This window comes from Vidua macroura, chromosome 2 (assembly GCF_024509145.1).
Source record: "Vidua macroura isolate BioBank_ID:100142 chromosome 2, ASM2450914v1, whole genome shotgun sequence".
NCBI classification, from domain to species: Eukaryota; Metazoa; Chordata; class Aves; order Passeriformes; family Viduidae; genus Vidua; species Vidua macroura.
In genome coordinates, this window is record NC_071572.1 from 23801547 (window position 1) to 23820707 (window position 19161).

Sequence of the window (19161 nt, forward strand, 5' to 3'; positions counted from 1 at the left end):
GCCATGGGTGTACTGAACTTCCATATCTTTGTAGATAGCTTATAAATGTTTGTGATTCCTTTCCATTTCTTTGTCAAGCCTGGGGGTGGAGGAGTAAAAGTAAACATTTAGAAATAGATATCCTTCATGGTAGACTTCTAGTCCTGAATCAGCCTTTTTCATGGGTTTCTTTTGATGTTTTTTTCTGGAAAAGGAATCTTTTATTTACTCTGGAGTGTGTAGATATTGGTTATCTATCTCCCAAATATCTTAAGAATCTATGGTATCATGGGGAAAGGTCTTCCTTAAAGGTTTATGTGGAAAAAAGTTAAAATGAAAGTATTAAGTCTGCAATCAGTGTTATGAGAGACAATATTTAGATTTAGTAAAATATTTTCTAGATCATTTTGTGCTCATAAAGAGAATATAAAAGAGGTTACTCAGTTTGTGTCTGTCAGTTTTCTTCTTACTAAGCAGGCAAAACTCAATTATGATGGCAGCAGGTAGAGGAACTGTCAGTGGAGGATCTATAATTGTAATCACTTTCCCCCCATCTCTTCTAGTAGCTGTATTGTGATTTCTGTGAAATCATTTTCTGCCTTCAGAAAATCTGTTGTTGAAAAGAGTTGGAAGGAAGACATGCTTTTGAACTGAGAGCAGCTGCTCAATCTCACTTAATCTTTTATTTCTTTGTCTGTGGTTTCCTAATGTGGTGAAGTCTTTAGCTTTTTTTTTTTTTTTGAGCTTTGCCTTGAAAACTGCTCTTCATCTGTTCAGCAGCGTGAATTTGTGTAAAGTGGTATCCAGTGCTAATGACCTAAGCCACAGCACTGTGTAGAGCAATTTTATTTCTTTTGCTTTGTTAATGAATGAGATTCAAATAAGTTTAATAGGAGCCACAAAGAGGAGCCAGCTAGATTTGTGGGATTTGGTATCTTAAATGAAAATTTATGTAAGCCATTGAGGTTGGAGAGCAAGATTGCTTGGCACCATGGAGCCATGAGCATGTGGGATTTCCTGTATGTTTCTTTATTGTTAAACAAATAGAGCTTTATATCCTGATTACTTTTGCTTTCTTTTTAACTGTTCGTGTACTAAGGACTTTGGCAAGGATGTAGGATTAGCACAGTAGCTGTGGCATGCATGAGAACATGCACTTGTGTGTATGTAAACCTTGGGTATCCTTCAACGAGCAAAACCTTCTAATGGAATTAATGTGAAAAAGTAGGTCAATAAAGGGGGAAAAACTAAACTATGCATGTCACAGGAGTGAAATGCCACAAATGTTTTATGAAGAGCTACATTTAATCTTGGTTAATGACATTTAAAAATGGTGTGGTGTGTAAATAATGTGGTTATATTTAAAAAAAATATGAAAAATATTAATTCTTCAAGCTATTAATGAAAAAATGCTAGCCTATCCCTGCAGGAAATTGATGAACATAGGTGAGAGAATAGTATGTAAATATTTATACATTTGCATGTGTATAAGTGTATATTGTTATATACATATGGAATATGTGGAATTGAATAAAAATAGATTACTAATATAAGAATATAAGTAGGTATAAAAAAGTCAGGTTTTGTGATGGGGTTGACAGGTGACTACACAATTTGCACACAGCTAGCATACTGTAGAACAATTCAACCATTGTAAGAACTATGCAGGAGCCTCCTAGTAGGAGAAAATTTTGGGTTTGTTTTTTCTTTTCCATAGCAACAAGTGTATTAATTTTTTTCTGCCTCTGTTCATTTTTTTTTCTCTTTTTTTTTTTTAATATCCACACATATTCACATATTCCTCAGGGTCTACTGTATTTCTGATTGCCTTTAAAAAACCTCATGAAGCCAATGGTGGTAATCCTAGGTGACAGAGGCAATTGCTGGATCATCATTTCTTTATTAAAAATATTTTATAATGCACCTAGGACTTTCTATTATATTAATAAAGCTAAATTACTTCGTTATTTCAAATATTTAAATAACCTGCATGGCCCACAGGTTTGAGAGAATAATTTAAGGTATGCAACACAAGAAAGGATTTCAAGAATTTCAGTGAATCATAGTCAGACTTTCAGGAATCTGCCCAATTTCCACCTAAAGTAGATTGATGCTGGCTCTGGTTCAGAAAGCAGTTCCAGCAGGAAACCCTTCTGAGCAAAATGTTGTCTGGGTGCAAAACTTGTGACATCCTAGCTGGGAAGGTAAGCAAGAGGTAGTACCTAGGCAGCGTGATGCCCAAATCTCTCCCAAGTCCTTGGGGAACCTTGGTAAGTCAGGAGTCCTCAAACAATGCCTAAATCAGATTACACTCCTGTCCATATTGTTGTGATATCATTGAATTTCTGGGCATACAACCCAGTGGTTAGAGCTCTGTCCCTGAATACTGGAGATGGCTGGAGAAGGTCTAAGCTCACAGCTTTTCATATGGTTTTCACCTATCCTGATAAAGTTAGACTGTTGATACAAAAAATATTGTGGATTTCAGAGACACAGAAGGAAATAAATAATTTAAAATCTTTGAATAAGGACACATTCCTCAGAATGGAGATTCCTGGGCCCTTGTTTTTTGTGGTTTTGGTTTTTTTTTTGTTTTTGTTGTTGTTGTTGTTGTTGTTGTTGTTGTTGTTTTTGGGGTTTGTTTTGTTTTGTTTTGTTTTGTTTTTTGAGTAATGGTAGTTAGATATATTTTTCATTTGGGAATCATAAATTGTATCATAACACTGGAAATAAGAAAGAGTAGGAAGGAATATTGGCCAGATAATAAATAGTAGAGAAGGAAGTTTTAGGACTTTCTAAAAAATTAAATACTTAATGAAAAATTTGCCCCTGCGCATCATAATTTGAGTTTTGGAATCAGTTATTTATTAAAAAAAAAAAAAGTTGGGAGATTGATTGTTTATTGATTGCTTCTGAGTTAACAGTATCACTAATTAGGCTTTCAAACTGTAGAATGTGGACTAAACTCAACTTTTAGCTTACTAGTGGAATTTAGACATTGATCCACTGGATACAGCTGGAGCAACATAGCCTTAAGAGTTTGTGACTGCATTTTTACTTGGGTGCCTGTCCCAAGGGGCAAGGGGTAGCTACTATAGGGACAGAACACTGTAGAGGATTGTTCACATGTGATGATGTCATGCTAGTTATTGTAAATTCTTGCAAATCAAAACTTCCAGTAGTGCTTAGACTTTCTGGTTCCTTCCCCATTTTCTCCCCGAGGTTATTTGAGGGGGAAGAGTTCAGCTCGTATGGCATCCTGTAAAGCAAAAGCAGTATTCTCTGTACTATCCTAAATTAACTCCAATTTATACACTAAAAAATACACTAGTGGTGTAGCCCCTGGTTAGTCGTGGTCTAATCCTGTTCAAGGTCTTCATTCCTGATGTGGACAGTGAGACAGAGCACACCCTCAGTAAGCTCACAGATGGTGCAGAGCTGGGAGGCAAGGATGATACACCATATTAAAAATCACTATTGTTAGACCCATAAAATAAACTTCTTGGGAGCATTGCAAACATTTCTCAAGAAATTAATATAGAAATACCCTATAAAAATTACTTGGAGATGAGTAATTACATATTGTATCCTTCCTTCTGTGATATTACATCTTAGAAATGAATTAAAAGTGTGCTGCTGACCAAAGGAATTATCCTACTTTTCCTGAATTTGATATGTCAAAGGTCTTTTGGTTTCTTAACTCAACAAGGTAGAAAATGGTCTTTTGACATTACCTGGAGTTTATTGACATGCAAGGAAGAATAGATACCTGCAAGACTTTGTGTGGGTTTTTTATATGCAAAGTAATGAGATATGAAATTGTTTTGCTTTCATAATTCTACCTTCACCAAAAAACTCTCATGGGTCAGTGAGTAGAAAGCAAAACAAAAATCATACTTCCTAGTAGTGGAACAAGTGCAATAAATAGTTGTTAAACCATCCCCTAAAGATACTATGATCTTCAAATCCACCCTTTATTTGATTTCTTACCATCTTTTTGATTTTATCTGGTAGGACAGACAGTAGAAATTTATTTTCATAGCACTATAATGAATGTAAGATTTTACACGTGTAAGTCTCCTTCCATTCCTTTTCACTAAGCATGAGAGTCAAATCCTCTCATCTAATTTCATTTAAAAATTCATAAGAAATACATCTAATCTAAATTTGCTCTCTAGGCTCCCCTTACAGTCAGTGCAACAAGGTAAGACTAGAAGAAAGTAGTGTGTTTTGTAAGAGGACAGATTATTTTGCTGCATATGGTCTAATTGGATGTAAGAGATGTTTGAGACAGGTGAGGTATTTTTTGATGCCTGTCTGTCCTTTGGTCACTATATTGGAAACTCAGATCACCTCAGACTAACGGTTCAGCTTCAAGTTTGATAACATAAAACTTATATAAACTTGCTCATTTTTTGTGTCATATTACAAGCTGAGCCAGAACCTGAGCTTATTACAAGTTTTTCTTTGATACAATACTTACAGAGAGAGCTCCTGAAAAAAGCAGTCATGTCTTCTATTAATAATTTCATATGGCATTTGACCTCTGCTGCTGTGGTTTTAAGAAAAGCAGTCCTTGGCACTTCTCATTTTTATTAATTAAACTCTTTATCATACAAGCTGTTAAGAAAAGTAATTAAATTTACCTGAAGTCACACTTATTTCATAATTCCTTGCCACTAAAAGCCATAGAGAGAAATTTGAAATTAATTAATGTTACAACCTCTTAAAGAAGATACATGACAATTTGCTAGTAATGTAACTTCTACTGATGTAACACTAGTATTGTAACACTAGTAATGTAAGCTTCTATGTCCATCAGACATTTATGATATTTTCAAGGATGAGAGCTTTCTTACTAAAAAAAAAATATATTTTCCTATAAATTCTTACATTAATAATCTTTAACATAGAAAATACAATCATGCTGGTGGTTTCTTTTCAAGCTTCTCATGAATCTGTTCATTTTACTACTCCTCAACCCCAAGGACTCTTCTCGCTTGTCACTCATTTATATTGAATTTTGAATGAAACTTAGAGAAATTTCAGCCTGACTTCTTTAGAGACTACAGTTGAAATTATTAAGCTCATTTTCATTGTCCCCAGTTGGTGATAAATGGCAATTTTATTTAGCAATGGATGGTTCTCTTTGAGGTTGGATTGATGGATGAGGCCTTAAGAGGTCAGGCCAGCTGACAAGGTTACCCAGAGCAGCTGTCTGCCCATCCCTGCTGCAGGGGTGTCCATGCTGCTTGTCTGTCAGCTTTTGACCACTGCTGGTTACTGGTGGAGTGTTTTAAAGCAGACTGTAGTCAGTGATAGCTGACTTTAAAGTGTTGTACTGCAAATGGTGGTGATTCCAGAACTCACTGATGAGCAACTCAGACACCTGTGTAGCAAAGCCAGACTGGACAGCTAGTGTGGCAACAGTGTCAGCTGTCTCAGACAAAGGCAGCCTTTTTGACATTCATGAGTCCTTCATTTTCTCTTTGCCTTTTTGTATGTTTGGTTTTGTTTCAGGTTATAATCAGCCTGCTGTCTAAGAATTTCAGCTTTGAAACATTTTTGAATAAGACTGTGTAAGAACCCCAGTTGTGTTTTGAGATTTCAGTACAAAAACCTAAAGTGCTTTTAATTCTTGTCTGTAGGCTGGAGCAAATGTGCTTCTGCAAGATGTTAATGGAAATATTGCACTTGATTATGCTGTAGAAGGGACTGAATCTAGCAGCATCCTTCTGATGTACTTGGAAGAAAATGGTAAGTCAGCTCTTCAACTTTTGGAATGCTTTTATTGAACATGTCATAAAAATAATAAAGATGTGTATTGAGCTGATGGAAGTCACACCAAAGCCAATTGAACTATATCAGTTTGGGGATGAAGGGGAGGAAGATGATTTGCAATGACACATGTTTTCAGTGTGTTTAAATTGGAACAACTAACAAAGGTTAATGGCAGTTGTCATTGTCAAAACTACTTTTGACCTTTTGTATGGAGATGTTAGAATGTTAATTCAAAGTAGAGAAACTGCAGCAATAGAGAAGATTTTAAAACAACTAATTTAACTATTCAAGGACTAGGTTTCACATTTTGTTTCATTTTTCCATCTATGGTTTCAGAGAATTTTTTTTTCAAGTGACAGACTACTAAATAAATAAATCTTTGTGAATAATTTGAATGAAAATGCATTCTGAATGATACTGTATTCCTCATTCAGAAATACTAGTATTGGTTTAGGGATTTTTTAAATTGTGAAAATACTGTAGCAAGATTTCTATTATGAATTATATTTAATATGTTATAGATGACAGGACTTGTATTGAAAAACTGGGTTTGTTGCTCATCAGTTCCAAACTTAGATAAGAGTTCTGAAGTGAGATTTCTAACATTGCCTTTGACTATGAGAGGTTGTCTTAATATTGTATGTGTCTCATCTTAACACGAGGGAAAAGGCATTAAGCAAGTATAATGAGTAAAAATGTAAAAAATTGTATTTTTAACATTGCCTCCATATAAGGAATCTTTTTAACACAAAGTAAGTTAAATTATATTCTGTTAAGGAATTCGTAAGGAAAGTGTCAAGGAAATCACAGTGTCAAGTCCTATACTGTACACATCCAGTGTATTGCATGTTTTATAATTTTGTTTTCTCAGTGTTTAGCAGTGCCTTCACAGCTCTGGTTTTCCATTTTTCTAATGGCAAAGCAGCTATTTGCTTCTAAAAGCTTGATTGCCTTGAAAAACACAGATATTTGTCTAAATGTTCCACATACTTTGACTCCTATTTAACAGGTAACACACAAAACTCCTGTAGCATACAAGACGTAGTCTGCTTATAGTGGTATCTCTTTTACAGTAGAGAGGAGAGGCGTTATTCCTTATTAAATAGTGATTCTGTGAATACTGGAAGTTACCAAATTAAAAAACTTAAATATTTTGAGTTTGACATCTACCTCTACTAACTTTAGGTAGATAAGCTTAAGTTAATGCAGACCTTTAGGTCAATAGAGAGAAATAGGAAATGCATGCATTGCTCCATCTAGTTCTAACCTGGCTAGGTGAGGAGAATCGACTTCCAGGACTGTTTCTTTCTGCTGACTAATAAAACCTGAAGTTGACAAATTTTAGGGTTAGATTGTTAGGATTGATTAATCCTACCCCTTAACTGCAGTAGTGCATGAAAACTTGGTCTTTGTGTGATCGGTGTCAAAATTCTCATCAGCTTTGCTTGGTCTGCTAAAATTATTCTTGTAACAATAGACATCTCAAAGTATCCTTATTTTGCACTTGACTTTTGAAATTTAGTTTGTACCTATGAAATGTTTGTATAACCTACCAAGATTAAAAATAACTGAGATGGAGATTCTGGATGGAAATTAAGCTGTATGAGTAAGTATTAATTACTTTGAATTTCCCAGCCTGAGTGTTTCTCTGTGGATTGTTTTGGTGAAGTTTTCCTCGTGAGAGCAATCCCCATGCACACCTGCATATGAATACCTCAACACAGAGCAATGTCAGGACTAAGCCTCTTTATACAAGATTAGCTGATCCTGTAGTAAATACCATCTTCAGCCTGTAGTATTAAGAAACACCCTGCCATAGTCTCAGCCTTAAATACAATGTATAAGGAATATTTCCCTATTCTCTGAACTTCCCTGCATTCCTAAAATGTTTTAATTTCATTTTCATGTTTCAATTCTCCATTCAGCTGTGCATATTAAGAAGAGACACAGTATTAAAAAGAGATTTGTGTGTAGAATAGACTATACTCTAATCATTGCCTCTAATTGCAGAGATCACGGAGAAAAGTAAAATTAGGTGCCTTATAGCTTAGCTAATGAGAAAATCAGAAGCTATCAATTTACTTTGATGAAACAAAGATTGGAACAAGTAGCTTTGAAGCCACAGAAAACATTGTTAATTGGAAACATTAGAGTTCTTAGAAGTCTAGTGTGTATATAACTTCTTATAGATTTTACTATTGTGGTAGTTCACTGCATCTGTTTAATTTCACTGCAGATCTTAGTGACTGAACTACTCTTCATTGTTTGAAGTAACTTAATTTACTCTGCGGAAGACCTGAAGCCATAAGTGATAACAATAGCCTTGGATGCCTTTAATGACTTATATATTTTAAAACTGGAGTTAGTTCTTTGAATTCTGCTTGTAAATGATCTGTTAGGGCAACAGGAGTACCACAAGTACAGCTTATTGTAATCATCTAGCAACTGCCAGAAAGCTTCCATATATACTTTACTGTTATGGAATATGACATATGAGGCTGTTTTGTGGAGATTTTATTACTGAAACCTAATGAAATTATTACAATTTCATTAAAATATTCTCTTTTCCTGTACAGAAATTAGCTTTCTCTGCTGTTATATTATATAAGTAATGTTACATTGTATACTGAAAGTAATTATTGACTGAAGAAAGACATTAGCAGACTTCAGTTACCTAAGAGAACACAATTTGAAGTACACATCCTCTGTATATTAAGAGCATTGTTTCTGCTCAGTAATAATTCTGGCTTATTGTAAGCTTCATTTAAAATATCTCTAATTGCGGACGGAAGGGAAAATAAAGTAACCAACCTGCTTTATGTTTAGGAAAGTATGTGAAACAGCTTAACTGTATCATATTAGATTATGTCCAAGGGGCATTCAGGAGCCAAGTGGGTTCATGAGCTCAAGGACTCTATTTGGATTGATTTGTCTAAATCTCATGTCTGGTAACCACTCTACAGCAAACCCTTCTTAGAGCAGAAGAGATGCTTTGAAACTAGGCATCTGTAATGAGGCACATGAATTAGGATTTAAACTGCCTGCTTCTTTTCATGTGCTATGGAGGGAGCTCAGAATGGCCAGCTGGGACCATGCTGAGTAGGATGACTTTTAGGATATTTAAATTTACAGGTCTGTGTGTAGGTGCCTATTCAGTAGTCTATACTCCTATCACCAACAGTGCAGTTCTAGGAAATGCTGACTATAGAGAACAGAAGGGTTATTAATTTGACCAGCTACAAGGAAAACACCACTAAAAGCTGTTAAATTTGCTCTGTGCCAAGATGTCATTGGTTTACCATGTTACTGGTGTTCCTGTTTTGCTGTGAAAAGAAAGTCATGACTTAAGGACTTCAACATTTGCCGAGGCAAGGCCAACTGAGAGTAGGCCAGGTGGGACTGCAGATTCTACTTCTCTCTAGGCTCCCATTCCAGTGCTAATCCATCTTTATGTAATTTCTTTTCATTTTATTTTCATTTGAAATTTTCTTTGTTGCCCCTTACACCTTCAGCTTCATATCCATTCACTATTTACTTTCAGAACGTGTCTCCCTTCAGAGGTAAAATGAAAATAATGTGTCCTGGTTTAGAGTAAATTTGGGAGAAAACTTCTAAAGGTGTCCCTCTAGAAAGCAGATTCAGGCGGCCCCTCCTCTAACTGGTTGGGAAAAGATTTCCTTGGAGAAAAATGGAAAAAACCTGTTTGTTTAACAAGCAAAGTATTCAGAAGCATATAAAATGAGTAATATTAAGCAATAAAACCTCTCGCTGTTCTGAAGAGATGGCAAATTCAGAAAGTCCTTGTCATGGGGTGTAGCTCAGCTCACTCAGTCTCTTATCAGTCCCTCCTGTGCTGGAAAATTCCATGTCCTGGGCCCCGGTGGGCCCCAGGTGCGAGCTCCTGGTGTTTTTCTGGGTTTTCAGTCAAGCAGAGCCGATCAGTTCCAAGAAAAAGAGAAACCACAGTCTGGGGAACTTCTCTGCCTCAGCTAGCTAAAAACTAACTAAGAGCAAGAAGAGCTCTCTCCCACTCCCCACTGCAGGCAACACAGTCCAGAACAAAGATGTGGGGACACAAGTGCAGTTCCTGATAATAAACACCGTGCTTCTTCTCCCCCCACTTCTCTCTTGGAACCAGTCTTAAGGTGCAGAACTTAATATCCAGCATAAACAGAACAGACAATTAGGGATACCAGCATCATAAAGTCACCCTAGGACATAATATAAAAAGGTGATAGTTTTTCCACTATTTGTCCTGCTTTATTCTAAACCTGAGTGATAATTGAAATCATCAAGAAAGCCCACCCAGCACCTTCCATAACCTTTGTTTTGGTTAATAATAGCTTTATATTTTAAGGCAAATCTTTTGAGTAATTAATTGCATTTTAAAACAATCAAACATTAAATGACTGCCAGTGCATTCTCTGGTTTTGGAGGCAGAATGTTCTATTGTATAGAACTGTGTCAGTGAAACTCTGATCATGGTATATGATCCTTGTTTCCTCCTTTTCCATTAGTCTGTTTTAAATATTTAATACTTTGAGGAATGCAACTTTTTTGTTCATTTCATTACTTGGTATTTAGTTGTATAGTGGATTCTATCACTCAGCTATGAACTAAAAATGACTGACAGATAGTTCTTGGTTCTGTATTTGCCAAGTCATAGGAGGTGCCACATTCACTGTAATTCATTTCCAAAAAAAATATTCTCTTTTGTCCTCAAAGATCTCAGGCTTCAGTTTTCAGTAGGATAACTGTGTACTCCGAGAACATCATCCTTGTTGTTGAATCTGAGAAAAGAATATTTGGAAGTTTACTTTTTTTTTTTAAAGAACTGTCTACATATCACACGGATTTCAAAGCAGATTTAATGGCTTTATTTTCTGTCGTGTAGTGAGAGTTTCATGCAGTAGCAGATAATTACTTAAGCAAAAGAAAACCATCTGTTGTGATTTTATTTTTTTGAAGATTGGCTATATTTAAATAACATATTTACTCAAAGGTATGGGTGGTATTCCTTTTTCTACTGTGACACAGGCACATGAGAAAAAATGGGTATTGCTTTTCTGCAAAGTATTTTACACAGTATTTTACACATTTATTCACTTTCTGTGGGGGCAAATGAATTTAAAATAGCTGGTTAAAGGTTATTGACCTTTGATGGTAATGGAGATTTCATGCACTTAAGCAAAATGTATTATGCCATTCCAAGCTGGGGGAATAATGGGTCTGTTTTGTTCCCTGAATATTAAAAGGATCATATTCAGGTGTCTCAGAAAACTGCATATAGAGCAAAAATCATGTGCAAGCCCTAAAAAAAAAGAAGCTAAATCTTAGTACAGAATCCTACACAGAAGACAGCTTTTAACATTAGCCAGAAATAGCCAACTTGTCAATTACTACAATAAGGAGAATTTCCCTGAAGCCAACAGTTAACAACATATGGGATATATGACGTGCAGAAAAATCTAATTTAGAAAAGTAGTGGGCATTTACTGCAAACCTGACACTTTACAGTAATCTAGATTGTGATAGGAAGATATACCAAAAATATTTTTTATTTAAACTGTAAGTTAATTTGAAGCTATCCATAAAATCTGGTGTGGTTGCACTAAAATCTCCCACAAAGCTGCTCACCCATTCCTTTCCTGACAAGGACAGCAAGATTGCTTACCAGTTACTGTCACAGGCTAAACATTCAACTTGGTGGAATTTGTCAACTGAAATAGGCTCAGGTAGTGAGAAACAGAAAGACAAAAATTAGAACAACACTTTTCAGGCTTCACTTCTTCACTCCAAACTCTTCTACCATCACAAGCAGCACATGGAAGTGGGGGAGTTGGTACATGGCAGTCTCCCTCTCTGCCCCTTTTCTTCACACTTTTCCTCTGCTCCATTCTGGGTTTTTTTTCAGGTATGGAGCTCCTTTAGGAGTGTCTATCTGCTTTGCCATGGGTCACACTTGGCTGCCAGGCTCAGCTGTCTTGCTGAGGGTCTGCTAGAGTTGATAGGACAGCCCCTGTCTCTCCCCACACAACCCATCCCTACAGCCCCACAACTGCCAACACCCGGACAGTACACCTCCTTGTATGTTTCTCAATACTCTGGCACTTGTTGTGAGAATAAGATCAAAATAAAGATCCTTGTTGTGTGTGTTTTTCACTGGGATTATTTGTTTTTGCTTAAAAAGAATGAATGTGTACACCAAAATGTTTTAGTATTGAGGTTGTGGTAAAGAAACCCTTAAACAGGTCTAGTAATCCAATGAGGGGACAAAAACCCTTAGAATTTCTTCAGTGCAGTCAAGAAAATAAAGGGATATAAATCAATATTATTTCAGAAAAATACTGGTCTAGACTTTAATATTTCAAACTATTTCACAGACATTAAGGAATTATTGCTAATATACTGCAATAAGAACTGATGAACTGACTAAAATGCCAACACATACAGATTGTAAGCACTAAAGATCAGCAATCTTCAGCTAAAATTAAATTCCCTAATATATTTTCTGTTTTAGAACCATATGCACCATGATTTTGATTTATGCTTACAAATTTTCTTTCAACAATATTGATGCAGTAGGTTGACAGAAAAATAGGCAATCAAAACAAAACAGCCTTAGGGTGGCTCAAAGTTTTTTCCCTTTGATTCTTGTTGATTGGGAACTACCTACCCATATGATTAGCACACACAAAAATATCTATTTTCTGAAGAGAGCCTGATTAATTGATGGTAGGAGTTAGGTGTTAGTGTTGCCAGTGAAAACAAAGGAATAAATGAAATGTTTCAGTAGGTCCTTTCAAAAAATGAAGCACATGGAAAATGTGACACATTGGAAAATGTCATAGTTGAGAATGTTCATTTTCCTTTGGCCTTTGTGTTTTCTAATATAAGTGTGAATGAATTACCTTAATTTTTAATTTTTTATAGTTCTTGGGGGCCTTTGAAGTCTTAGATTCTTCTTAATATTTTTGTGCTTCCAGCATGTCACCCATAAGTTTCTGTCAAAGGGAAAACCTTTAAATTCACTGTGCAGACTTTTGACACTGAAATGAACATTTAAAATTATAGCCAGTAGTTTATGATCTAGTTTTCTAACAGATGCTAGAAGGAAAACAGGCTTTGCTAAGACTTGAAAAAAGGCTGTGAAGAACATCAGAAACTGGGGATGTCCTTTCAGTATCCTTTTAAACAACTTGTCAAGAAATAATCTATTTCATTACCATCAGAACCATATTATCACTTTTTTTGTAGAATTCCTAAAACTATAACTTAATCAATCAAGATGGAAGAAATTGTCAGTGCCCACAGTGCATCCACAGGCCCTGTGACCTCTCCTCCACCCCTGCTCCCAGGGGCTTGGCTGCCTGAGCTCAAGGTCAGCTGTGGTGGCCTTGTGACCTGGGAGCTGTCGGATGGGAAGGAGCTAAGCTGAGAGGCAAAGCTGGGAGCAGCATTGTCATGATTTTTCACCCATCCTTTGTCTCTGGAGCCACATTTAGTTTTAAGTCCTTGCTTAAGGCAATCCTGTGCCCAGCCATGATTCTTGCTGACCCCAAACCTGGACCACTGACTTGATTCCTTGCTTCATCTGATTTACCTGGATTTGTCACTGGAGGCTTTTCTGGCAATCAGAGAACTTCTGTTATCCCTGATTCCCATCACCAGACCTGCTCAATTTTTTTTTTTGGGTATTGTGGGACTGTGCCTTGGTCAGCAAGGATGGTGACCTGCCTGGCCTGTGCTCACCCTCCTTGCATGTGTTGGGTAGGCTGCGTTTACTGCTCTCTCACAAAAAAAAAAGTTAACTATAACATATTAAAACCTTGCAGTAAAATCTGTAGTGTAGAAATACCATCTGTGATGATCTCATTTCAGACATGATATTTACCACAAGTAGCTGGAGACAGTGATATAATTATTTTTCTTCTGTGTTCAAGTATTAATATAACAAATAAAATAATAAGCATGCAATATATATCCACAAATGAATGCATTAATATAAAGCCTTGAAATTGTGCCAGCTTTTTGAAATAAATTACAAAAATTATTTTTGTTTTCATGCAAGTTAAGAGACAGTTCACTTAACTAATTTTAGCTGAAAGGATCATCAATGTCCTTATTGTAGAAGAGAGAGGAATAAAAGCACGTTTACTAGAGTGGGAGAATTGTCACTCTGATATCTACATGAGGAGGAGGTGGGAACTTCATTTCTGATAGTATATTCAGACTAGAAACAGATAAACCTAATCAGCCCAGGAAGCCAACTGTGCCTTGGACTGCATCCAAAGCAGTGTGGGTAGCAGGTCAAGGGAGATGGTTCTGCCCCACTACTCCACTCTGGTGAGGCCCCAGTGCTGCATCCAGCAGCAGCCTGGGTCCCCAGCACAGGAAGGACATGGAGCTGTTGAAACGAGTACAGAGGAGGCCACCAAGATAATTAGAGGGATAGAGAATCTCTCCCATGAGGAAAGGCTGAGAGAATTGTGCTTGTTCAGCCTGGAAAAGAGGAGGGTTTGCCGTGACCTAGTTGCAGCCTCCCAGTACCTGAGGGGAACCTATTGGAAAGGTGGACAGAGACTGTTTACATGGGCATGTAGTGACAGGACAGCAACAATCATTTTAAACTGAAAGAGAGTAGGTTTAGATTAGATGTTAGGGAGAAATTCCTTACTGTGAGGATGGTGAGGCGCAGAACAGGCTGCCAAGAGAAGCTTGGCAATGTGGATGCCCCATCCATGGGAGTACTCAAGGCCAGGTTGAATGGGACTCTGAGCAACGTGGCCTAGTGAAAGGTGTCTCTGCCCATTGCAGGGTGATTGAACTAGATGATTTTTAAGGCTTCTTCCAACCCAAGCCAATCTATGAAACTAAAGATGCTTCATTAAACATATGTAATGATATCTTTAAAGGCAGACAGGCAAAACCCTCCAGCAACAATCGGTCAGTACTGCTGCAGTGAGTTAGAGCTATAGGCCTCAGTAGTTTTACAAGTATACATTCTTTTGCAGAATCTGAAAATATTGGCTTCCCTTCTCACATAGTAAATGTTGCTGGCACAGATCTGTTTATATGCTGACCTTTGAAAATCAGATTCACATAATGCCAAGTGATATGCACAAGGGCTATTGAACAATGTAATCTCACAAAAATAATGCTTTTTACAAAGATATCTAGTAAGCAGCCAGAAAAGTCTTTCTAAAAAATTAAGCAAATAAAATAATAGATACATACAGATATTTCAAATAATTAAAATTACTGTTTAAAGAATTGTACTGTGATTTATTTTTTTTAACATGCCTATCCTATTCTATGCCACACAGAAGAAAAATACAAATTCTAAACTGTGGTATCCCCTGAATTATAGAAGGGCAAAAGAGGCTCATCATACATGGGGTGAAGAGCCTTGATGTATCTACAGCTCTGTGCAGGAAGGGCAGATATATAGATAAGAGTGAGAGAAGACGCAAGTATGAGAAGAGAGATCAGCTTCTCAAAGCCATTGCAAGTTTTTATCTACATTTGTGTTTGCAAGACAAGATGCTGTTGTCGATACCTCTCGATGCTGTTGTTGATACCTCTCCTTAAGAATGTTAAGCCCACTGGAGAATGAGACCTCCTGCATGCTACAGCAAGAGTGGCTGCTGGGGGTGTGTGCAATGGGTGTTTGCCAGAGGGCTTCAGGTTTTCCTTTGTCCCAGGAATGGGTGTTCCCCTTGCACACTTCTTTGTACTGGACATTTATGAGGAAAACGTGTTTAATAGCAACCCTCAGTTCTGTTTGCCTTGTATTTCTTTATCAATGAAACTTTTGGAAAGTTACTTTTTCATTATTTATCTGAGGTTTTTCTATTCCTTTTGGTTGACAGTTCTATAATCATATGCCACAGAAGGTGAGACAACCAGAGCACATGGAATGGCCTTGTCAGGTGTTTTTCTTAAACAGTGAGAGATAATTTATTCTGTAGCTTTTAGGTTATGCTCCTGCCTGACATCAGTGCTGATACTTATCACCAAATGTGTGCCCTGTAGGGTCACTGATGTTTTAACTGTTCCTTCTCCATCTTATCTCCCGCAGAATTCATGAACATATAGCTTTTCTGATTTTACAGGGTATTTGGAGTGATTTTTGCATCATATGCTTTTTTTTTTTTTTTTTTTTTTTACTTTCCAGTTTTTGAAATATGAATACGTTCCCACAGTAGATGCCAATGTATTTTTCTTCCTCTTTTCATTCACGCTGGCTGTCGTCCCATTTCAGCTGAATATCTAAACCACATTTCCCCTTTGAAAAGCAACGTGAAGGTCACTCTTTGATTCAGGCAGTGAGAGTTACTTACTGTATGAGTAGCATTTTTTTGTTTCATCTAAATTCCTGGAAAGTATCACACTCTGGGGAGGGAGAGCGAACTCCCCAGAATTATGAACTTGATTAAAGGAAAGCACTTATTGACAAGGTCTCCTTGGTTGAGCCTTACAGAATGATACATGTGCATGCTTGATAAATCTACTTCTCAGCTCCCCACCAGAGAAATCGTTGCTTGAAGACTAATAGCTCCTGAGTTCTTGGAATTCAAAACTATGCTTCTAAGACTGAAACTTAGATTATTTTTGCATGTTTTCATTATATTTTTTAATTTAAAGGTAGAGAAATGGAAACTCTATTGTTTCTGTAGCATTTTCAAAACTGCTCTGGATATTTAAAATTGAAGTCTGTGAAACCATGTCACTTTGGTACCTCTCTTGCCATGCTGATTTACTTCTGTTTGTTTAGTGAAATATGTATCATTCATTTATACAACTATTAGTTTGAAGCCAGTAAAGCTGCCTTGAATAGGTTTCAGATTCACACAGACTGTGACTTTTGTTGCTCTGTGGCATGGTTTTTGTGTTTTCTGTGAGCTCATGGCTGCATTACATTTATGATAGACAATAATTATTAGCAGCAATTAATGCAACTGAACGCTTTTCTTGATTTCCTCTTAAACATGAACAGAGTAAATCTTTCAATGGCTAGGTTTTTTGTGGCCTCAGATAAGTCACACCAAGGTTCTATAAAAGGCAATTTACAGGAAGTAAGGATCAATATTTCACTGTTAATATAACAACGTACTGATATATTAATTCTCTGACTATGCTGGGTGTAAGTCAGTAGTAAATTGCTAGAAAAGGCTGAGTGAACTCAGCTGGCCTCTGCCCTCAACACGTAGGCATTACTGTTATTTATGTTAAAAATTATGAAGGAAACAAACTCATAATAATTGTGTTTCACTCTCAGTTTTTTTTTTTTTATTTTTCATTTTTTCTTCTTGGGACAATCAGAAGATGTATTTCTAATCTGTGGATTGTGAACTTAGTTTTCAGTTTTGAGTGTTTGAGGTATTCTCAGACAAAGAGGTAGTAAATTAATTTCCACCCATTTCCTCTCTACTTGAAACCCAAAACTTGTTCTAACTGTTTACCAGACATATCAAGAGAAAGAAAAATTGACATAAGTTCTGTTAGCCGTACTTAAGCATGTTTGCCTTCATCAGATATAAAATCCTTCATCTTTTTTTAAACTTTAATCTTCCTTACCTGAGAACATTAGAAAAAAGTTCATCTGGACCAGTGAAGTTTAATTTTGTCTGCTCAGTCTTCAAGATTGAGTATTTAAAATGTAAAGTCAACACTGTAAATGATAAATTAATTTTGGATGTATTGCCCTTAGGTATTTGGGAGAGTTCTGTCACTGGCAAAAGCCATTAATTTACTGTTGCAAAAAGCAGGAAATGGATAGAAACAGAAAGGAAAAAAAAGATTTAATTTACATCATGTGGCATTGGTAGTCTGTAAATGTCATCAGGTAGTTTCAAATCATTATTTTGAAATGTGATGAAGGCATAAAACCTTTAGTTCTGACAAAAAAAACTTTGATTATTAGGACACACTGAGAACATTATGTGAAATTTGCATTGTGTTCTGGTCTAGCAACTTTCAGGTAGTAGGATGTTAAACACATTCTCCTTTGGGGACATTGTCTGATTTAATCGATCAGTACCATATATATATACAGACACATATATGCAGACAAATACATGCAGATATATGTAGATATATGTATGTGTTTGTCTAAATTACATTCACATGAACGATTACAGGGTGGATCCAGATACAAAAAACATAATTTTATCCATCTCATATTTGTATATTTGTTTTACGTTTGGTGTTCTTCAGTATCATGTAGGTGACAGGTCTAAAAATAAGAGAATAGGAAGACAGTGCTCACACTGAACATTTCACTTCAGAGCTGAAACTCTTACAAGTGTTGCGGGCAACAGAACATAAAGCAGTATGTACAGTGGCATGTTGGGAAAAAATTGAATTCTTTGATGAACTACATGTTGTGCACCCATTTATACAAGGGTATAAATGTGTACCCATTTATACAGGGCAGATTAAAAATAAGAAACTCAAAATATGTTTTACCCTTAAACATGCTTCAATTGTTTTGGTAATGTAAAGAACTTCAAGAACTGTTGAAGGTAAAACATTGTTAAATACATATTAATTAAATTTATTTATAGTTTGTCATTTTTCAACTCAGTGACAAATGTAGAAGAGAAACAAAAAATCGTTTTTTCATATGATTTTTTGCTATGTCATGGCCAGAATAGAATTTTTATACTCAAATTTCATTTTCTATATATGCATTTAAATAATATGGAACTAGAAGCAGAAGAATGAAGCCCCAGTAGTTTTGGTTATTTATTCCAATCAAGCCACAGCCAGTTGCTGATTTAACCACTTCCTACTTTTGTTGTATCCTGGTTCTTATTTTAAACCTCTTCAGACTGGAGACTATGCTTTCTTTTGGTTATAAACTGCCTTGTTTATCTTCTTTTTAATACTGTACTTTGACAATTGTTTCATTAGCAATGCTGACACAAGCAATCCCACACTCTTCATTCCTCTCATCCACTTCTAGTTGTTCCTACTGCCACACCACATTTCCTCTTGGTTTGTGGGACCTTGAAATGATCTTGGCTCAACTGGAAAACTAATCCCAGTTAAAAATAACTCAGGCACATCAAAAAGTGTTGAGTTTTAATGTCATTTGCTTGACTTCACGATCTCTCAAGCAGTTCACGCACCAAATTTGAGGGACTGGTCTGGATAATGTGAAGCAGGCTGAAAGAATGCAACAACAAAAAAATTAAGTCCCAAACATTTGAGTGGCTTCCTTAGATTTTTTAATTCTTTTCCCAATCACAACTATTTCACACTTTCAGTGGGTTTCATGATATTTTAGCTGCTTTACCTGCAACTGCTCTTGCAGTCAGTAGGAGACCAGGGTGGTTTATTGGATATTGCTCACTGACTTAAATCATCTATGTATCCACTGATAAATATAGGAGT

The 19161-nt window shown here is 36.3% G+C and overlaps 1 protein-coding gene across 1 annotated transcript in view; it reads left to right on the top strand.

The window, feature by feature from the left end:
* MYO16 (myosin XVI) overlaps window positions 1-19161 on the top strand; it is a 354523-nt gene that overhangs the window by 141814 nt on the left and 193548 nt on the right. The window contains exon 5 of the mRNA XM_053971244.1: window positions 5628-5736. Within this exon, the coding sequence (XP_053827219.1) occupies window positions 5628-5736 (109 nt within the window). The remainder of the gene's footprint in view (window positions 1-5627; window positions 5737-19161) is intronic.